Source organism: Platichthys flesus, chromosome 16 (assembly GCF_949316205.1).
Source record: "Platichthys flesus chromosome 16, fPlaFle2.1, whole genome shotgun sequence".
In the NCBI taxonomy this organism is placed as follows: Eukaryota; Metazoa; Chordata; class Actinopteri; order Pleuronectiformes; family Pleuronectidae; genus Platichthys; species Platichthys flesus.
In genome coordinates, this window is record NC_084960.1 from 9,167,885 (window position 1) to 9,185,792 (window position 17,908).

At 42.1% G+C, this 17,908-nt stretch overlaps 3 protein-coding genes across 3 annotated transcripts; 1 reads left to right on the plus strand and 2 right to left on the minus strand.

Moving 5' to 3' along the window:
- Positions 1–523: 523 nt before the first annotated feature.
- LOC133970436 (myelin-associated glycoprotein-like) lies at positions 524–4,543 on the minus strand. The gene is made up of 9 exons (XM_062407253.1): positions 4,423–4,543; positions 3,993–4,340; positions 3,631–3,888; positions 3,210–3,479; positions 2,744–2,825; positions 2,604–2,658; positions 1,542–1,663; positions 1,408–1,465; positions 524–1,331 (listed from the first exon to the last, which is right to left on the minus strand). Exons 1-8 carry the CDS (start codon positions 4,475–4,477, stop codon positions 1,420–1,422), a joined length of 1,236 nt encoding a protein of 411 aa, XP_062263237.1. The 5' UTR covers positions 4,478–4,543; the 3' UTR covers positions 524–1,331; positions 1,408–1,419.
- A 1,615-nt stretch (positions 4,544–6,158) lies between these two features.
- Positions 6,159–7,878, plus strand: LOC133971192 (neuropeptide B-like). The gene is made up of 2 exons (XM_062408452.1): positions 6,159–6,665; positions 7,639–7,878. The coding sequence occupies exons 1-2, from the start codon at positions 6,408–6,410 to the stop codon at positions 7,765–7,767; spliced, it is 387 nt and encodes a 128-aa protein (XP_062264436.1). The 5' UTR covers positions 6,159–6,407; the 3' UTR covers positions 7,768–7,878.
- Positions 7,879–8,315: 437 nt separating this feature from the next.
- On the minus strand, positions 8,316–16,169 carry LOC133971191 (guanine nucleotide-binding protein G(o) subunit alpha-like). Its single transcript, XM_062408451.1, has 10 exons — positions 16,011–16,169; positions 15,399–15,534; positions 15,227–15,318; positions 15,061–15,153; positions 14,752–14,912; positions 12,875–13,003; positions 10,440–10,569; positions 10,252–10,323; positions 9,417–9,504; positions 8,316–8,686 (listed from the first exon to the last, which is right to left on the minus strand). Exons 1-10 carry the CDS (start codon positions 16,047–16,049, stop codon positions 8,496–8,498), a joined length of 1,131 nt encoding a protein of 376 aa, XP_062264435.1. The 5' UTR covers positions 16,050–16,169; the 3' UTR covers positions 8,316–8,495.
- Between the last annotated feature and the right edge of the window lie 1,739 nt (positions 16,170–17,908).

Below are 17,908 nucleotides of genomic sequence, written 5' to 3' on the forward strand. Positions count from 1 at the left end.
GTTCCCCCCATGATGTTTTTAACTGTGTGACTCAAGACGTTAATAAAAATAACTAAGCAGCCAATGACAAAAGAGTTGAAAAAGGAATTTACAAAGAGGAGTGCTTCATACAGCAGGCGGTAACATGTCCATCAGCATGTCACTGTGGCAAGAACAGGTTGGATTCATTTTCATTTTAAAGCTGTATGGATTCAATCATTAGGAAAAACTGATGGTTGTAGCTCTTGCACGATGCTCTCTCTCTCTAGCTCCAGCAAATAAAAAGAAAAGGGGATGTAGCCGACAGTATGAGCCATGTCGGTCACTCACTATATCCTGTCCTTTTCCTGTAAGCTCTGAGCAAAGAGCAACATGCTCAGCATGCGGGACGACCTTTCATCCTGTTGTGGTTCTCCACAGCTCTCACTTGACGCCCACTCATCCACTGAGGAGAGTTGTGTTTTGCATGTGTCCCAGCAATGGAGGCTCAACACGAACTGCAACCACCTGAGGACTGTTTTGCTCCTCCGTGGCCAACAGAGGGCAGAATAACCTGTGATGTGGACAAGTGGAGGTCACACTGTGCAGGAGCGGATACCGGGACTTTTATTTTATCTCCTCAACCAGACAACTGAGCCAAAATACTCTTACCGAGATCGATCGACGAAAGTGTTTAGAACACGACGAGTTAAAAAGTGGCCTAAAAGTAAAATGAAGCTGACTGCATGGTGTGACACTCACAGAACCACAAAGCTTTGCAGAGTTTTTTATTGTCTCACATGCAATGTACAAGATGCGCGTCAAAGCCAGTTTGCCAAACAGGCTGCTGCAAGGGCCTCTACAGAAAGACAGGGGGCTCACATGGTTATTAATGATGCATGTTTGCAGGTTAGGACCACATGTGTATCGTTTCATTCACATCCAGCTGACAGAGGCCCTGGACAACAGGCAGGCAGATGTGAGGATTACAGTGGGATCACACAAATTAATTTGTATTATGCCGCAAAGCGTGAAAGACGAGTATCTTTGCACAATAAAAAACCTTAACAACAGGTCGGTGCATCGACTCGACGAGGCACAGAAATAAAAAGACCTTTATTAAAATAAACATATCTTTGGCAGAGGCAGAGCTGAGAATCATATGAATATGGGTCATTATTAGAGACGGATGCTGTGAATTTCCTCTCTGGATTCTTCTGCTACAACCTTTTTTTAACATCCACCTGATTCTTACGTTGGTGACATTTCTTCATCTCTCAAGAATCTGTTATATTATATTTTCACACAGGGTTTCCTCTTCCCGTCACAGGCATTGTCAGAGTATGAAGGGTTCAAGAGTTGCTCCCTGGAAACTAAGGGAAAGAGAATGAAACTGTAGTTATGACAATCCCTACTTATTCAAAAGTGCAAGTATGTGCTAATCTTTACCTGCAACAAGCTTTAGATCGCACCTTCATCATTGCTATGAGAGTACGTCTGCTGCTGCCTGCAGTTGATATGGTTGATGAGTTCCTCTAATGTAACATCAATTTTGGGAATAATAACTGCAGATCATAGCTCACGTGTTCGACTTCCTCTTGAGGTTGAAATCAATGGTTGTGTAGACCGTTTCTGTTTTGTCTCCCTCGCATGGATTTCCCTCAGTGCTGTTGTCAGGCATAGGCCAGTTGAGGTAGAGCATGTTCTAGATACAATCATATACACATGGCGTGATTAATGTGGAACAGTGTTCTTCTCATGTATTCGAAAAACCGCTTGACAAGTCTGAGCTTCAGCCACATCCACACCCACAAGACTGAAACCACCTCCGCGGTCTCTCGTCTGTTTCACTCGAAGCGTTCCAGAGAATTGGATTGTGGGTTTAGCTGTTTCTGACAACCTGCCTAACATGTGCACAGGACAACCTCAGTGCGACTCCTCCAACACGTTAACCCTTAATGTGCAGGCTTCAGTATAAACGCTCATCGAGCACTTTATTAGGATAACTCGTCCAATTATTCAAAAACCCATTAATGCGGCACCAGTGCAGTGCATGGATTAATGCAGTTAGAGATCAGCGACTTCAGCCATTGTTTTGCCATTGTCACATTTGCCATGATTGTTGGCACCAGACTGTGGGTTACGTGTTTCTGACACGTTACCCACAATCTGTACAAAAAAACCTAAGAAAACATTTAAATTGGTTGCAGTTCTATCGATCACACTGTTGATGAGAAAGGGCGGAGGAGAACGGTAATTTTAGATTGGAGCTGACAGAAAGGCAACGGTAACAAAGACAAACCACACATCGAACACAAAGGCGCATGGGAAACAGCAGCAGTCGACCACATCAGGTTCCTCTCCTGTCACTCATAACAGAAATAGAGGCTGCAGGTGTTCGGGTCAGAATTTGCTGTCAATAGCAGCACGTAGTCAACAATCCAGACGGTTGGTTTCCTTGCCGCACTTTCTGAATCCGATTAATAATGTAAATTCTGTCAACATGGAGCAGGGAAGAGAGACCCTACTCTGTATTAACTTGGTGTTCCTAATACAGTTCTTGATGGGCCTATGTCACTCAGCTCTAAATCAAACACAATAGAACCATAACAAACTTTAAAAAGTCAATATATTGATAGTGCCACCTGCTGGTCCTCCTCATGATCTGCCTCTGGTTCCCTTGCCCTTTTTTCTTTGCATCTGAAACACAGACTTTGTCACATCATCATGTGATCGTTATATAGGCACAATAAGAATCTACAGTAGAGACACAGTATAAACTCACCTTCTGAGGGCAATCACAATGGCCGCAACGACCAGAAGTGCAGCAGCAGCAGTGGCAATAACAATTATATATGGAAAATGTGCTGCAATGAAAAAGACAGGTTTGTCAGAGGACAGGTATTTTTCCAACTCAAAACACGCATTACATCTAAATCTACTGTTCTTGCGATCATTTAAACTAAAAAACTTTCACCCAAGAAAATTTAGTGTCCACTTTATTAGGTACGCCTAACGGGATAAAACTGTTCTGCAGTACATGATCTACTTTCAGGGTGCTTATACAGTTTTTAGTTCCGAGGTCTGGTGGTGATGAACTGGACTGCACGATATTCGGAAGGACACTATGTTTTCCAGTACAACACCACTTTACTTTGGACATCAGTGAAAATCATTTCTGGAGGTGTACCTAATAATGTGTCAACGATAAATACTATCATCATGCAACTGTTGCAAGTGAACCCACTTACCTTTAACTTTTAAAGTCACCATCGTAGAGTTCTGACTTCCATGTCTGTTGGTGGCACTGCATAAGTACTGGCCACCAGCGGCAATAGAAACCTCCCTAAAGTGCAGCTCAGACTTGTTTTCACCAAGTACAATATCACCATCATCAACTTTAAACCAAGAGTATTTCTCCACCGGGGGGTTTGCTCGGCTGCTGCAGGTGAGAGTCACGCTGCTGCCTACATCCACCTCCGTCGATGGTCGGACTGACACCGATGTGTTCTTAGGGCCGTCTGAAAAACAAAGGAGTTACTCAGCTGTCAGAGAACTCATGTCGCAAACTGGAAAATGTATTATTTTGAGATTTGTTGAGCAAACATTGATACATTCAATGCTTCGCTGAAGAATTAATTGTAAAGTCTCGACCTCGTGTCCAGAACTCACATTCAACGTTGATATTTACGACCCCTGAGGTCGTCCCACTGTGACCTTTGAGGGAACAACTGTAATTTCCAGAGTTCAAGAGGGAAATGTTTCTCCAATAAAGTGAAGGTCCTTCCTGGATGCGCTCTCCGTTCTTTAACCAGATGAACGCAGATGAGGCGTCAGCACCATCACAGCCATTTCTACAGGTCACATTCACAGAGTCTCCTTCCTTTGTCGCTCCGTGTCCGCTCGTGTTTATCACCGACGTTTTCAGATCTAGAGGAGCAAAGTGCTGCTTTATTTACAAACTACACGGATTCAAGTGCGGAGGATTAACAGTTTTATACTTTCTTAAAATGAAAAAAGAACAGGAAACTTACCAACTATCTTTAATGTCGAGCCCTCTTTGCCGATCCATTTGCCAGCTGGGGATTTGGTTGTGAACCTGAATGTATATTTACCTGTAATGTTGTGCTTTCCTGGGTTTATTTTTAAAGAACAATTGTGAAGTTTGTCCCCTTTATACTGATATACTGGGGATTGATTATTTGAAGCACTATCAAAGATGAAAGGTCCATCGAAAATATCTTTGCTTCCATGACCCCACATGACCCGTTGTACTTTTTCTTCTTTGGGATAATTGAATGAACATGGAATGACGACAGATGAGCCTTTCACTGCACAGACACTCGGTTGATATTTCACGTTCCACTCATTGCAATGAACACCTGGGACAGATGTAATAAACACAGATTTAATTGAATGATCTTAACATCGCCTCCAATCAGATGTACTGAATGTGGTTCTTACCAGAGAGAAGCAGGAGGCTCAGTATCCAGGTCAGGTCTCTGTGCTCAGTGTACATGCTCGAACTCCTCTCAGCGACAGACCAGCAATCTGAAAGCGCTTCATCAAGCGTGTGGTGTTTGCAAAAAAGCTCTGCAGGCTGCGTGTGTTTTCCACTCTCCTGCGCAGCATCATGCAGTAAAGTTTAAGACCATCCCCAAATCAGGTCACAGGCACTTCAGACACCAGATTGAAATGTGAAGTCTGGAATTGATACGAAACCCCTGCTAAGAGGAAATGCGTCACTCATCTAATATGTGACTTTGTTGTGGTGAAAGAACAGGCAGATGCACGGCCTGTGCCTGATTGTTTCAGTAGCTTTACGTGCAAGGTGGATGTGTTTAATCCATTTCAAGCTGTTGGTTGATTTGAAGTCTGTCTGCAGGAGTTTTACTTGCGTTTTTGTATCTTTGCCTAGTCATCACTGAGGCTATGGAGGAAAACCAGGAGGAGGGAGATACAATAACATGCCTTGAAATGCAGAGAAGTGTGAGTATATGTCAGACAAATAAAAAAACAACACAAAATATATCACAAGTATATAAACAGTATGTAAATAGTAAATAGTTGGTTGAGGTTGTTGTTCAAATAAAGTTTATTTGGGGGTTCGTCGAAGATGAGAGGTCCTAAATCCTGGTAAATCCTAAAGAGAAAAGTGCAGCTCTATCCTTATGCTGTACCTGGTGCATTGTTAATATTATCTGTGCAGAAATTGTTTTTACTTTTTGTTTAATCCTCTGGAAAAAGTAGAGGAAAACTCTTGAGATGACGAGACTTGTTGATACTCCATTTTCCAGGTATCAGCGAACCCTCCTGAAAGAGATGGATTCCTTCATATCCTGTGAGATATTATCTTTTTAATAAAGCGTTGAGTAAATTGGGAGTGCTGCACTTTGCTGGCCAGAAATGTAAAGTAAAGTGTGTGTGTGTGAAACTCTTTCCAGTGACAGAAAAATTATGTTATTACTGTTTTAGTATCAGTTTTCAAAAACGCGTGTAGGAAGCTCTGTAGGTCAACCGGAAAAAACACTAAATGTTTCCCTTCTTGCCTTCATCTGCTTCCTCTGCATATTTTAAACTCAAGAGGCTCAGTCATGCATGAAAACAGCTCTCACACACACACACACGCAGCAAACCTCAGTGCACCACTTCAGCTCGCTCTGTTTGAATGTGAGATGGCAGCATGTTGATGTTACTGCTGAACACTTTGAGGATTTTCTGTATTGTGTTGTCAACCCTGCCCTTTAGTTTGATGTTTGCAGGATTTTCCCAAAAACTACAAAACAGATCTTTGTGAATCGAGGCAGAAATGATGGGACAGACAATTTTACATCGAATGGGGGCTTTCTTTAATATTTCCATCGGTCTCTCAGAGAATGATTCATGGCTCTTGATGGGAGGAGGGGGAGGGGGGGACGGTAGAATCAGGCATACTGTATTTAGGGGAGTGATGAGTATGCAAATTTGTGTTGCACCCGTTGGACGGCCATTCTTGGGAATAGAAATCTGTGTCGCCCTATAGCTATATTGTGTGGAAATCTGTCTTCAGAGCACTTGGTGTGATACAAGTTGTGAAAGATAAACCAAAGTCACATGACAAAGAGACCCGACAATGTGAAAAGTATTTAATTAGATCTGTTTGGTTTGTGTGTTACAGCTCCTGTATTACAGCTGATTCCAGGATAACAAAATACAATCATTTAAAAGCATGCTTATCTCAAATGCAAAAGACAAACTTAATATTTAAAAACTCCCAGAAGCTGGAACCTTGTGGAGGTCTTTGTGGTGGGTGTGAACCCGAGAATCACCCACTCAGGAGTCGTTTGCGTCGACGAAGCAGCGAGCGTGAACACGGGGTCTATATAAGTAGACCGGGGAAGGGTCGATGAGCGGTGACAACGAGGAAGGTCCAGTCCAGATCGCGCAGCACCCGAACCTCACTGCTCGACATGGAGATGCCCGCTAACTTCATCCTCCGCCTGCTGCTGATCTCCGCGCTGCTCGCCTGCAGCCCGACGGAGGCGTGGTACAAGCAGGTGGCCGGGCCGAGCTACTACTCGGTGGGCAGGGCGTCCGGCTTGCTGTCCGGCTTCCGGAGGTCACCGTACGTCCGGAGAGCGGAGCTGGAGCCGCCAGACAGCGGAGAGGCTGCGGCCAACAGCCCGTTTTCTGAGTTAACTTCGCGCAACTCCATCTTGAAGACAATGGTCAGTGATGAAATTCTTTAATCAGCTCATCTGCTCGTTGTTGTGGGTTGGATAGGATGGCCATTACGCATTACGCACGGCAAGGGCTCGGTGCCATGGCGCAAAGGTGCATCAACGTTTAAAATCTGTTGGATTGTTGAACCTGAAGACTTTCTTACTTAAAATGACAGAGCACCAACTATTGGTGATTTATAACAGTGAGATTATCTAAGTTTAAACTCTCTAAATGTTCACAAAGATTTTCTTTTGCACTATTGTACACAATGGTGAGTTTATAATGAGCTCCAGCAATAGTGTATAAAAGACATTTTATATCATGACAGGACCAAAATAGACGTTTTTATATAATTCATAATATAATTTACCTTTTAATTCGATAAATCATCTTTTAAAACCAAATTCAGACTTCAGTCAGTTGCAGTTCAGTCTGAAAATATCCACTACTAAGGACTAAACATTTTAAAACATTTGTAACAGCAATACTATGGTCTTGGGTTTGGTGTAGAAGTATTCTTAAGTAACTACAGCAACATAAATCTACTTTATTACTAGTGAATGCTCGATGTGCAGCAGAGGCCACTGTCAATTTCTATGATTATAGTTTGCATTTATCTTAAGTTTCGTACACATTAAACATTTCAATGAAGCTTGTGAACCACTTTCATTTATGTTGCCTTTAAAACTGACTTGTTTTGTGTATATGAAATTTTCTTCAACCACAGGTTTACTCATAGGTAGTCGGCACACATTTAGCCAAGTGGGAGCAGAATTGACCTAAAGTACCTTAATAATACTCACGTGTGTGCAAATGTACTTAGCATTATGGTAGGCAAGTACTACTGAAATGACGTCCATGTTATTGATGATCAATTCTCTGCAGGAATATTTGTCCACCATCCCACTTTAATTTAAGTGTTCAGAATTGAAAGCACAATCTATTGTAACTGTGATTTGTCCACTTCTCACCTCGCAGCCTGTTTGCATCAAGGACATTACACCAAACCTGCAGAGCTGCGAGTTGTTCCAGGAAGTCAAGGGTTTGTTCAAGTGTACAGCGGACGTCTTCCTCTCTCTGGACTCCTCCGACTGTGCAGGGGACTGAGCAGTGGAGCCGACAACTGCTGCCGGAGGATGAAGACAACTTCTGGAGGAAGTGATTGAAAAAACTGTATATTTTAATGTGAAGTTTAACAAAAGGTGTGTCTTCCAAACGGAAGTGGAGCCACTTTTCATTTACAATGTACTCAGTCTATTTATCGATTTTATGTTTAAAATCATCTTTACTCTTTAAACTGTAAAAGCATTGATGTAAATACCTGATCAAAGTTCTCATTAATAAATTAATCATGTTGCATCCCCTTGCTGAAATGACTGAATAGAAAACAGATACAGGTTTTTTTTCTTCATGAACTCTGGAGGTAACTAAATCATTTAATACACTCTGTGCTTGACATTAAACAATTATAAAGATATTTACTCATACAAAGATGAATTATTCAGTTAATGGTGAGTCAAAAAAGTTTAAGGGATAAAACACTGTAAATATTGGTGTAATTCTTTTTGCATTTGTGAGGCTTCTTCAGATTTGAGAGAAAAATTGTGTTCTATAAAAGGGGGAATAACCCTCAACAATGAAATATCCAGACTTGCTTATCAATAAATATTTTATTTAAAATGTTTTAAAATAAAAATGTGAATTCGCAGCTTGAAAGACACTCATTGCTATAAACTAATTACATAACCTATCTGAAACGGTAACACATTCGTACAGCCGCGATAGAACTTAAATTCCATTGCTGTGAATCACATGAGAAAATCTTCAGGAAGCTTTTACAGCAACTGCACGGCTGCCAGGTTCTCCCTGGTAATCTGATCTATGACCATGTGGAAGACCACCTGGACGTTGGTGGTGTCTGTGGCCGTGGTGAAGTGGTGGTACACGGGCTTGTCCGGACTGCCGCTGCATGCTGAGAACATGGCAGTGATGTGATGGGCGGCAGCATCCACGTCACCATCCGCTCCTGGATTGTCACAAAAGGGAGAAAAAAAATTACAAATCTAGAGACGTCCTGTCGAGGTTCAGAGAAGAGACGTTTTAATCCCAAGTCATGAAATATTGATAAAACAGGGGACCAGCTTCATGTGAGAATCCTGCAGTAAGTTTTCCTTTAACTCCCTGAACACAAAAATCATGATGCACTGACGTCAAGGGGCTTTCGTGTCAATACAGCATGAAATAAGTAGGAACCTGTGCTTTCCAAAATGATATACGCACAGGACTGTATCTGAAAACTATGACAGGTCACAAGGAATTCTGAATATCTAAAAAGGGACCTGGAGGATACAGTGATCCATCCAGCAAAACAATAAAGAGAAACTTTTCCAATTCCTTGAGGGATTCAAGATCCTGAACCAATTCTTCAGAATGTAATCTCCTGAGAAACCCTGCAGTGGTGGAAGATATAGAAAACCTTGCTTTAGAGACACTCTACGACAGAGTTACTCAAGTTTGGGTTCAAGGGCTCAACGGAGGAGATATAGCTTTAAGAAGTTGATTCACCAGATTACTTATCCGATTTTTTTATCATTTACCTGATTCTCAATACAAAAATACAGAATAATCCCAGACCCACATGGAAACTTGATGACTTAATTGAAACTTAAGATCAGGGTTAGTAAAAATAACACCTGTCTAGTCTGTTAAGACCGAACTAAGGACATGTACACAAAACTATACAATATACAGTGTACCTGTATAACCTGAGAGGTAACATCTCAAATGTCTTCCAGAACGAAGGATCTTCTTCTGGAAAAGATCAGTTTTGTTCATGAACAGAATCTGAGAGAGAGAAGAGAACAGACATCTTGTTATTCAAATGTGGTTGATTTCTTTCAGTGGTGATTTTCACAATAAAAATTGTCACCAAGCAATATTTAGAAAAAAAATTAAAATAAAAAAAAAAAAAAAAAAATTCACACATTCCTTGTTTGGTGAGGTACTGTAATTCTCTCCTAATAAGATCATTAGACCGTTAGCAAATCAAAATACTGTTGCTCAAAAACAAATTAACACGAAGAAGACCAAATCCATCAAAGTGAATTCCCTGGTCCATATAATTTGTCGCGATTTGAGACCTCTCCCACATATATGCAATTCTTCCATCTCACACCACCTTTAGAGAATCTCTTAGTTCTTCCAGAAGAAAACAAACAGCTACTTTAAAGTGATGCAAGTGGAAATGGCCGTATAGATTGAAGTGTAGATACAGTAAATGTTAAGCTCATCGATGGTATCAGACATTTTCAGTATCAAACAAAACAAATTAACCAGTGTTTAACAGTGCTCACAGTCAATTTACAAAACAGGCCACATGCAAATTGACTTGGTTTGATGTTTGCTATTTATGCACGTCAGGTGCAATCATAGCTCTGTGCTGCTGCCCACAAGGCCACTCAGAGACTTAATTTAGATTTAAATGAGTAATTTAGATTTAACTGAGATTTAAACAGACCGTTTACCCAAATGATGCCTAACTGAATCCTAAACACGTTCATTTTTAAGTTGGTCGGCTGAAAATCAACTTACCAGTGATGTGCTATTAAAGACGGTGCTGGTGCAGACTGATGTGAAGAGTTGAAGACTTTCCTGCAGCCGATTCTTTGAGGAAATACGTGCAAAAGTAGAAAAATGAAGTTAGCTTCAGATTCAATGTCGGTTGTGGCATTCTACCTGATTTGCCACGTGTGATTAGAAGCTATCAGTGGTTTTCACACCTTCGAGGCGCCCTCCGTCAGTGTCGAGTCATAGCTGCTGAGGGACACCACAAACAGCACGACCTGTATACAGTCAAAGCAACTGAGCCACTTCCTCCTCTCGCTCCGCTGGCCCCCGACATCATACAACCTGTCAACAGGCAAAATAAATCACAACAAGAGAAATAACACAACTCATCGGGCAGGATCTTCCCCATAAAGAGTCTGTGGCGTTTGTCAAGAACCCCTCATCTTATCGTCTTCACACTTGGCATGCGTATTGATAATGGTAAGGGAAACTGCAGTGCCCAGTTTGGTGGGATTTGGAAACTTGATATTTTCAATATCAATAGAGGTTGAATAAATAGGTGACCAGCGCTCTGCAGCAGGCAGTGGGGGTGGGGCAGTGTTTGAAATGTCTCCTTCTCCATCCTCAGATTAACCACAGAAGTGAGGTGTAAAATCTTCATTGCAGATAAACCAGGTAGGATTAACACAAACCTCACTCTGCACCAGAGAATGTTTATGAACAGTTGCGCACACAACATCCAACACCCAAATAAAATGAGTGAGGCCTCACTAATGCCAAAGAATAATTCTGAAGAGCGACTGGATTATTACAACAGGCCCATTCCAAACAGGCAGGTTTAAAACTGGCAACGCAGTAGTACCTTGAATTATTCTAGTCCTGAAAGACAGTCGCAGGTATTTCCTATTAACTTAAAAGGAACTGAGTAACCGCGTTCAAGTAATATATACCAGTTATATTTCATTGATAACTTCGCTGATGACGGTCGTCTGGGGAAAACTCGCCTCCATCCAGACCAACCTTTGTCAAATAGCTCAACTGTCTCAACCCCGGCGAAAATTGGAGCAATCTATTTCAAAACCCCATCTGGCACTAAGTGAAGCCGAGGGTCTCGGTGACACAGGTAATGATTTGATTTGGGACAGAGTCTCCAGGTGGTCCATGATTGCACGCGTCATGTCGGAGGCAACCAAGCGTTTCCGCTGCAGGTCAAGAGTCAGCTCTAACAAGCCGGGGGACGATAAGTAGTAACTGTGGTATTTGACAGCCGTCGTTTCTGTGCCGCAGAACAGTCAACGCTCGTGAGCACAAGAAGGGTCTCAGTGCCCCCCCCCCCCCCCCCCCGATATTAACTAGGAGAGGAGGATCGGACCTATAAAATAAAAGGAGATAAAATGTTTTAAATTTTGCCATTTGGTGGAACCTGCGTAGCTGAGTTGAGTTTCTGTGGAATCATTTTCATCATCATCTATTTCACTTTTAGTTCAGTGATGTTTCACGTTTCCCCACAGCATTCGACTGTGTAAAAGAACAAGAGTTACTTATGTGGCTCTCTACAGAAGACAGGAGCTTAATGCATTTTAACGCCTTTGACTGACGGAACGTAATTTAAATGTGGTTTATGACTTTACGACCTGCCGACGGCCTGGAAAAAAAAGTGCAATAAAATGTAACATTTCCCAAAGTTAGGCATCGTGATTCTACCCTTGAAGAAGCGACAGTGTATGTTATATTTATGAAGTCCCTGTACTGCATGAATTCCGTTTCCTATGACCCATGCAGTGGATGCCTTCATAGTGACAGGACACAGGGAGCATCGCTGCTTATTCTGGAAACAAAAGATAAAAAGGGGGGGAGGGGAGGAGGTGTTGGTGCGTCATTACTATGCTCCCTCCATATTTTACTCCTGGAGTAACCAGGTGGAGTGACGCCATCAATATTTCATGTCCAAGTCGTGCCCAGGCTTAGAGGAGGTCAAGTCTCCAGGGGGCGTCTGCGTCCTCAGAGAGCAGCATGTTCAAGTGTGGAAGACGACTCCATGGACAATGAATACCATTGGAAAGACACCCGAGTTCAAAATCTTAAGTCATAACTCCAGATCTAACACAACAGGCACTCTGAAAGTTTTTGAATAAGGAGGAATAAACCTGAAGTCTGTCTTTAATATGCATATGCACTTCATCTTGTTGGTCGCAGCTGCTGTGTCTCATCAATACATTTCATATCTTGAAGTTTTATTGATTTTAAGGTTGGATTTATTCTATTCTTTTTAAGGCCTTGAGTTGTATTCATTCTGCATCAAGTATTTTGAGCATGTATTTCTTTTGTCAATGTTTGTATATTCCAATAAAATGTACTGATATGACAATAAAGTAAAAATGTGAAATATTCTTTTAATATTAACTGTGCACTTTCAGGAATTTAATTGTTCCTCTAACAGTAAATGTTAAATATGAAGCCCACTTTACTGGTAACTTTCTACTAGTTCAATGTGAATCATTAAAGCCTTCACCCTGAGAACTCATAAAACACCATGTTGGCAGTGCTGGTGCACGCACTTCACTTTGTGGAGAGCAGTGCACCGATCGGCAGTAACTTGTGTGCATCACCTTGCAACCACGGTCGACTCTAGTTTCATTAGTCTTACCGAAATATTGTTTCATTCACTTGAAACTGCGTCTCGATGATTCCACAGGTCCTCAGTCTCACCCTCAGAACGTCCGGCTCAGTGGGAACGTAGTTGGGAGCGATGACTCGACTCATGTTCTCAAAGAAACTGCAGAGGGCGGCAGGAGGAGAACAATACACATCATGAACTAATGTGATAATGAAGATTAGGGCGGATTTCTAAAAACGACTGACAGTTCAATTCGTGCAGAACCTTATGTCACAGAAGTCATTTTCAAACGTCAAGGTGCCTGTAGGTGCCGGAGGGAGTCGAGTGTGTCACGACTCAGTCTAATCTTATATTCCTGGAGGAACAAATCAATGTGGGGGTCGGACAGAGTGAGACCACCAAAAAGAACTGGCTGAGTTTCATATCATCCTCCAGCTCCCAACCTTATCGAGTTCCGATAATGAAGCTGTCACATCTTCATCTTTCTCTGTCTGGCCGTGTTCTGACTCGGCCAACCTGCTCCCTGCTGCCCCCCCGAGATAAGGACTTCTTATCAGTCAATTTATTTCAAGTTCCTTCACAAAGAAAAAGCGACTGAAAAAAGGTATCCCCCTTCACCTTCATTTTAAAGAGTTTACACAATGTCAGCAGCGGTGGCCACGCTTCAATGTGTGTTGCTGTTTGTAGGCGACGCATTGGCAGTTAATGGAAGGCATATTTAACATGAGCGATGAAAGGAGGTCAGAACATTTACAGTAGATGAAGAAGAGTATGAAAGGATTTGTAAAAGGTCTAATAACAGCAACTTAGAGATGTACAGTACAAACAGGGCTCATAGATGCAGCATGCTTTTGCGGTTGGTGAGAGCTGCATCTAGAAGGGCACTCAGTAGGACTCATACCTCCACCAAGGCCTCATAGTCCCCTTCAATATAATTAACTCCCCTAAATATATATTTTGTTCAATCAAGATCCATGAATTATTTCTTAGGGTATCTGAGAAAATGTCAATGAAAATCCTGCATAAGCACCAAATTGCAAGGGATTCTTTCCTGGCTCATATCTCACCCTTTTGCCATTTCGTGGAAATCTGTCTGAGAAAATAAACCAACCAAAAAACTAGTTTAAAAAAAAAAATTCTAGTAAATGTCAGTCATTGAAAAAGCCCTATCTCAAAATGTTAAATAATTGTCTGATACAACTGGGATGATTGAGATGTAGATTTGTGGCTCCATTGACTTTTTTCTGAAGCGTAACATAACAGAGATACGTATTATATCACTGGCTGTGTCGACTGGGAGAGGGGAAATAAACAAACTCATAGCCGCCATGAAAATAGGAGCAATAAGGAGTGTGATGACATTTAGCTGAATGTGCGCCTCTTCAGTTAACAATCCGGCCTCCAGCTGATGATTCAACCCCCTTTGAACAAATGATCCACACAGAGGAGTGAGTTAGGATTTCATAACATCGTACAGGCTGCTTTTATAAGTGAACGAAATGATTTAATTGCACGGTTGAAGGACAGAAACTGGACAAATGTGTTCCGAGCACATTCATATAAAAAAACAAGGGAGCTAAACACGTAGTCTGTAATCCAACTCATAATTTAGGGACATGATTTGAAATGTATTGTACAATCTTACCATCATAAATCCCCAAATCTTCATCTTCAGTCCATTTCATCTGAGTCACCTTTCCTCTCCATCTTCCTCTAATACCGGTGAACGGTGCTTTTTAAACTTGGCCCAAATTAAGCCTCCGATTCCACAAATGTCACAGGAATCATTTCCTGACGATGATTTATTTTCAGCACTGGCTCTTTACAGCTGCTTTGCATCAACAATATGTGACAAACGTGAGATATCTTTTGTTGCCGCGTTGATCACCCAAGGTCATTGTACTCACTAGAGTGCAGAGTCGTTCAGCTCAAACTCGTAGCCTCTGGCCGCGGCTGCTCGCACGCCTTGGTCGGCCCAGAGCGCACACAAGGCGTGGGCCACGAAGGGGAGCAGCTCCTGGTCGTCCCCCAGACACTGGCTGCAGGACAGGATGGAGCGGGCGTGCACCTGGTTGAGGCAGAATATCACAATCATACACGTCTCCACTGACAAAACACTGACATCTGGTGAGGTAAAGTGGGGGCTGCAATTAAATGATCAACCTTGGAAAAGCAGATTTGATAAAAGTGCATTTTAAAAGCCTGTACGACGTCACCTTGTTCTTCTTGCTGGCGAGGTTGATCCTCAGCATCCCCATTCCACGAAGGACGAACTTCATAGAGGTCAGGAGGTTGTCGAGCACTGAAGCCTGTCCAAAGAGACCGTTGTCAATAATAATAATAAAGCTCCATTTGCATCACTACTACCTGATCGGCCTTTACCTGAAAACTGATGAGCTCCTGCTTGGAGAAGCCGTGACTGTGGATGATCTTTATCTGCTTGATCAGCGTGCTCTTGCCGCTCTCTGCAGCTCCTGATGCACAAAACCACACAGTCAATACCTCACTGCAACACAATGAAATGCATAAAATACAGTAAACGCCTTTAACTTACCAAGCATGAGGATTTTCACCACGTTCATCTCAGTCCTGGCGTGTTCACAGAGGTCCCGTTCTATTTTGGAGCTCTGGAGTTTGGCCTTTTTACCCTCTTCGGTGACATCCTGGTGGAGGCACATTCCCATGCAGATCTACAGAGACACCAGGAATATGGACTGTTATTTATGTAGCTCGTCATTCCTTCAGAAACAATGGGGACAACCACTTGCAACTTACTCAAATTATCACTATTGGGATTCTGAAAAAGCTTTATGGCCTTTTTTTTCAAACTGCCAACCTGGAGAAGCTTGACTCATGGATTTGGCCTGTGTGTCTTCTACTTTATTAAATCCATCTTTCACTTCAAATACCCAATTATTCCACTCGTAAAAACAATGAAGTTAAAGAAAAAGATAACTTATGAGACACCACAATGATAATTAGTTGCTACTTTGGTCTTAAACTGTGAGATAAATTAATCCATGAACCCCAAAAAAGTTTGCTGCAACAATTTCCTGTCAGATTTTTGAAGCCAAGACATGAGAAGACACCTTTTGTTCCAGCTCAGGTTCTAGGCCACATACCTGAGGGACTGAAGGAGGTGTAATTTAACTTGTAGTACTTGTACCTGCAGTGGTGCTGGCAGGGATTTTAGACAACACAGCATGGTTGGTGTGGCTCCTCTCTCCGGTGAGTCGTCACTGTTTCCAGATCCAAAGTGTTTGTGTTTCACAGAGAAAAGTGATCAGCTCCTTGATAAAGCTTCATTAGAGGCACATGTGCACGGCCCAGTCTTTCAAAGGGCAGAGATGCGTTCAGGTCGGCCAGGAGGAAACAGACTTGACATAACCAGTGTTGTGCATGAACGAACGCAAAAGAACGCGTTCATTGAACACGTTCACTTTCATGAGAACGATGAACTGAACGCAACTCAATGACAAATAATGAATTTGAACGGTGAACACGTTCACATAGTAGCGTCATCGCGTAGAGACGACAGGGAACTTCTCTTTATGTGTAACTTTATTAAAGTCCAGCGAACACAACACACTTCTTGTCAAAGCGTGGCGTAAGCACAGCGCCAACCATTAAAACACGGGCGATATTATAGCGCTGCCCGGCGGTTCAGCTTCCGCGTCCGGTGTTTTTAAAGTATGTTAAATCATCCAGTATCTGAAAGCCAAAAATATAAAAGTAACTTTTAAGTAAGGCTGTCAAAATGTAGTAAAGTAGAAAATATTTTCTTTGAATTGGTTATCAAAAGCAGCATAAAATGACACGGACACGCACACAATACTTTGTCCGTGATATTATACTGCTTAGTTCCTCCTCGTCATCAATAGGCAGTGTGGCCGAGTCGGTAGAGCGTTGGTTAGCCGGGTTCGAACCCCACTCTCGCCCATCTTTAACACTTAATCCCAAACATTTGCAGAATTTCATTATTAATTGCAAAATATCTTACGCTATGTAAATTTAAATTAATTTAATATAAAAACAGGAAAAAAATAAGAAGAAAAAAAAAAAAAAAAAAAACTGCGCGCAGGATGTGCGCAATGGGCTTCTGGGCAGAATGTGCGCAATGCCTATCCTGCGCAGTAGGCTTCTGCGCAGGATGTGCGCACGCATTTTTTTTTTTTTTTAATTTAATTAAAAGATATACATATTTAATTTTATATTTAATTTTTAATCATCATCATCATTTCTCCACGCTGGTTCAGGGGTAAATGATGCTGGTCTTCACAGGTGACTGACCTATGCAAGCCTGTAAACGCCACCCCCCCAAAGGAGATTATGTGTGTGTGTGTGTGGCCTCGGTGCTTCCCGTTTCTTCCCGGCACTACGCTGCTGGTGCGAACAACCTAAGTATTAAAGATGGGCGAGGAAAGGAGGCGGACCACTTTTCGCAGCGCTTCTACCTCCGGTGCGTCCCCGGGGTTCGAGGATGATGGTGTGACGTTAATGTATTGTTTTACATGTGTCCCTGTCACTGGTTATCTTGGCTCGCTGTCTGGCCGGTAACCAGCCGTCCAGACCGCTCCGTGAATAAGGAGGAGGAGATGTTTCTTTACTTGGAATGCGGCCACTTTATTTCTCGGATATACAGCAGGAGCAACACTCGCATCCCCTCTAGGTGGTCCATCACTTCTCGTTATACACACACTTTTAGCGTATTTTCCCACAATACCCAGTTGCACTATGTCTGAAAGCAAGGCATGACCACATACTGTGTGAATTTGTCAATAAATTACACGTGAGTTGTTTAATCATCTGCACATGCACATAAAGGTCTGTGTCACTTACAGTCAGGAGACGTCATGCTTCCAGTTTAAACACATTCCCCGTACATATCCCATTAACCTTTGCTGTGGTATAAATAAGCTCACAGAACTTTGCTGGGTACCAGTCTAGTATATAACAGTCCTAATAGACATTCTCTCTTTTAGTGGAAGCAAGACGATAAACAGCTCTTCAGATTAAATTCTTATTACCATCAATAAAAATATACTGTAGTACCATCAGATATAT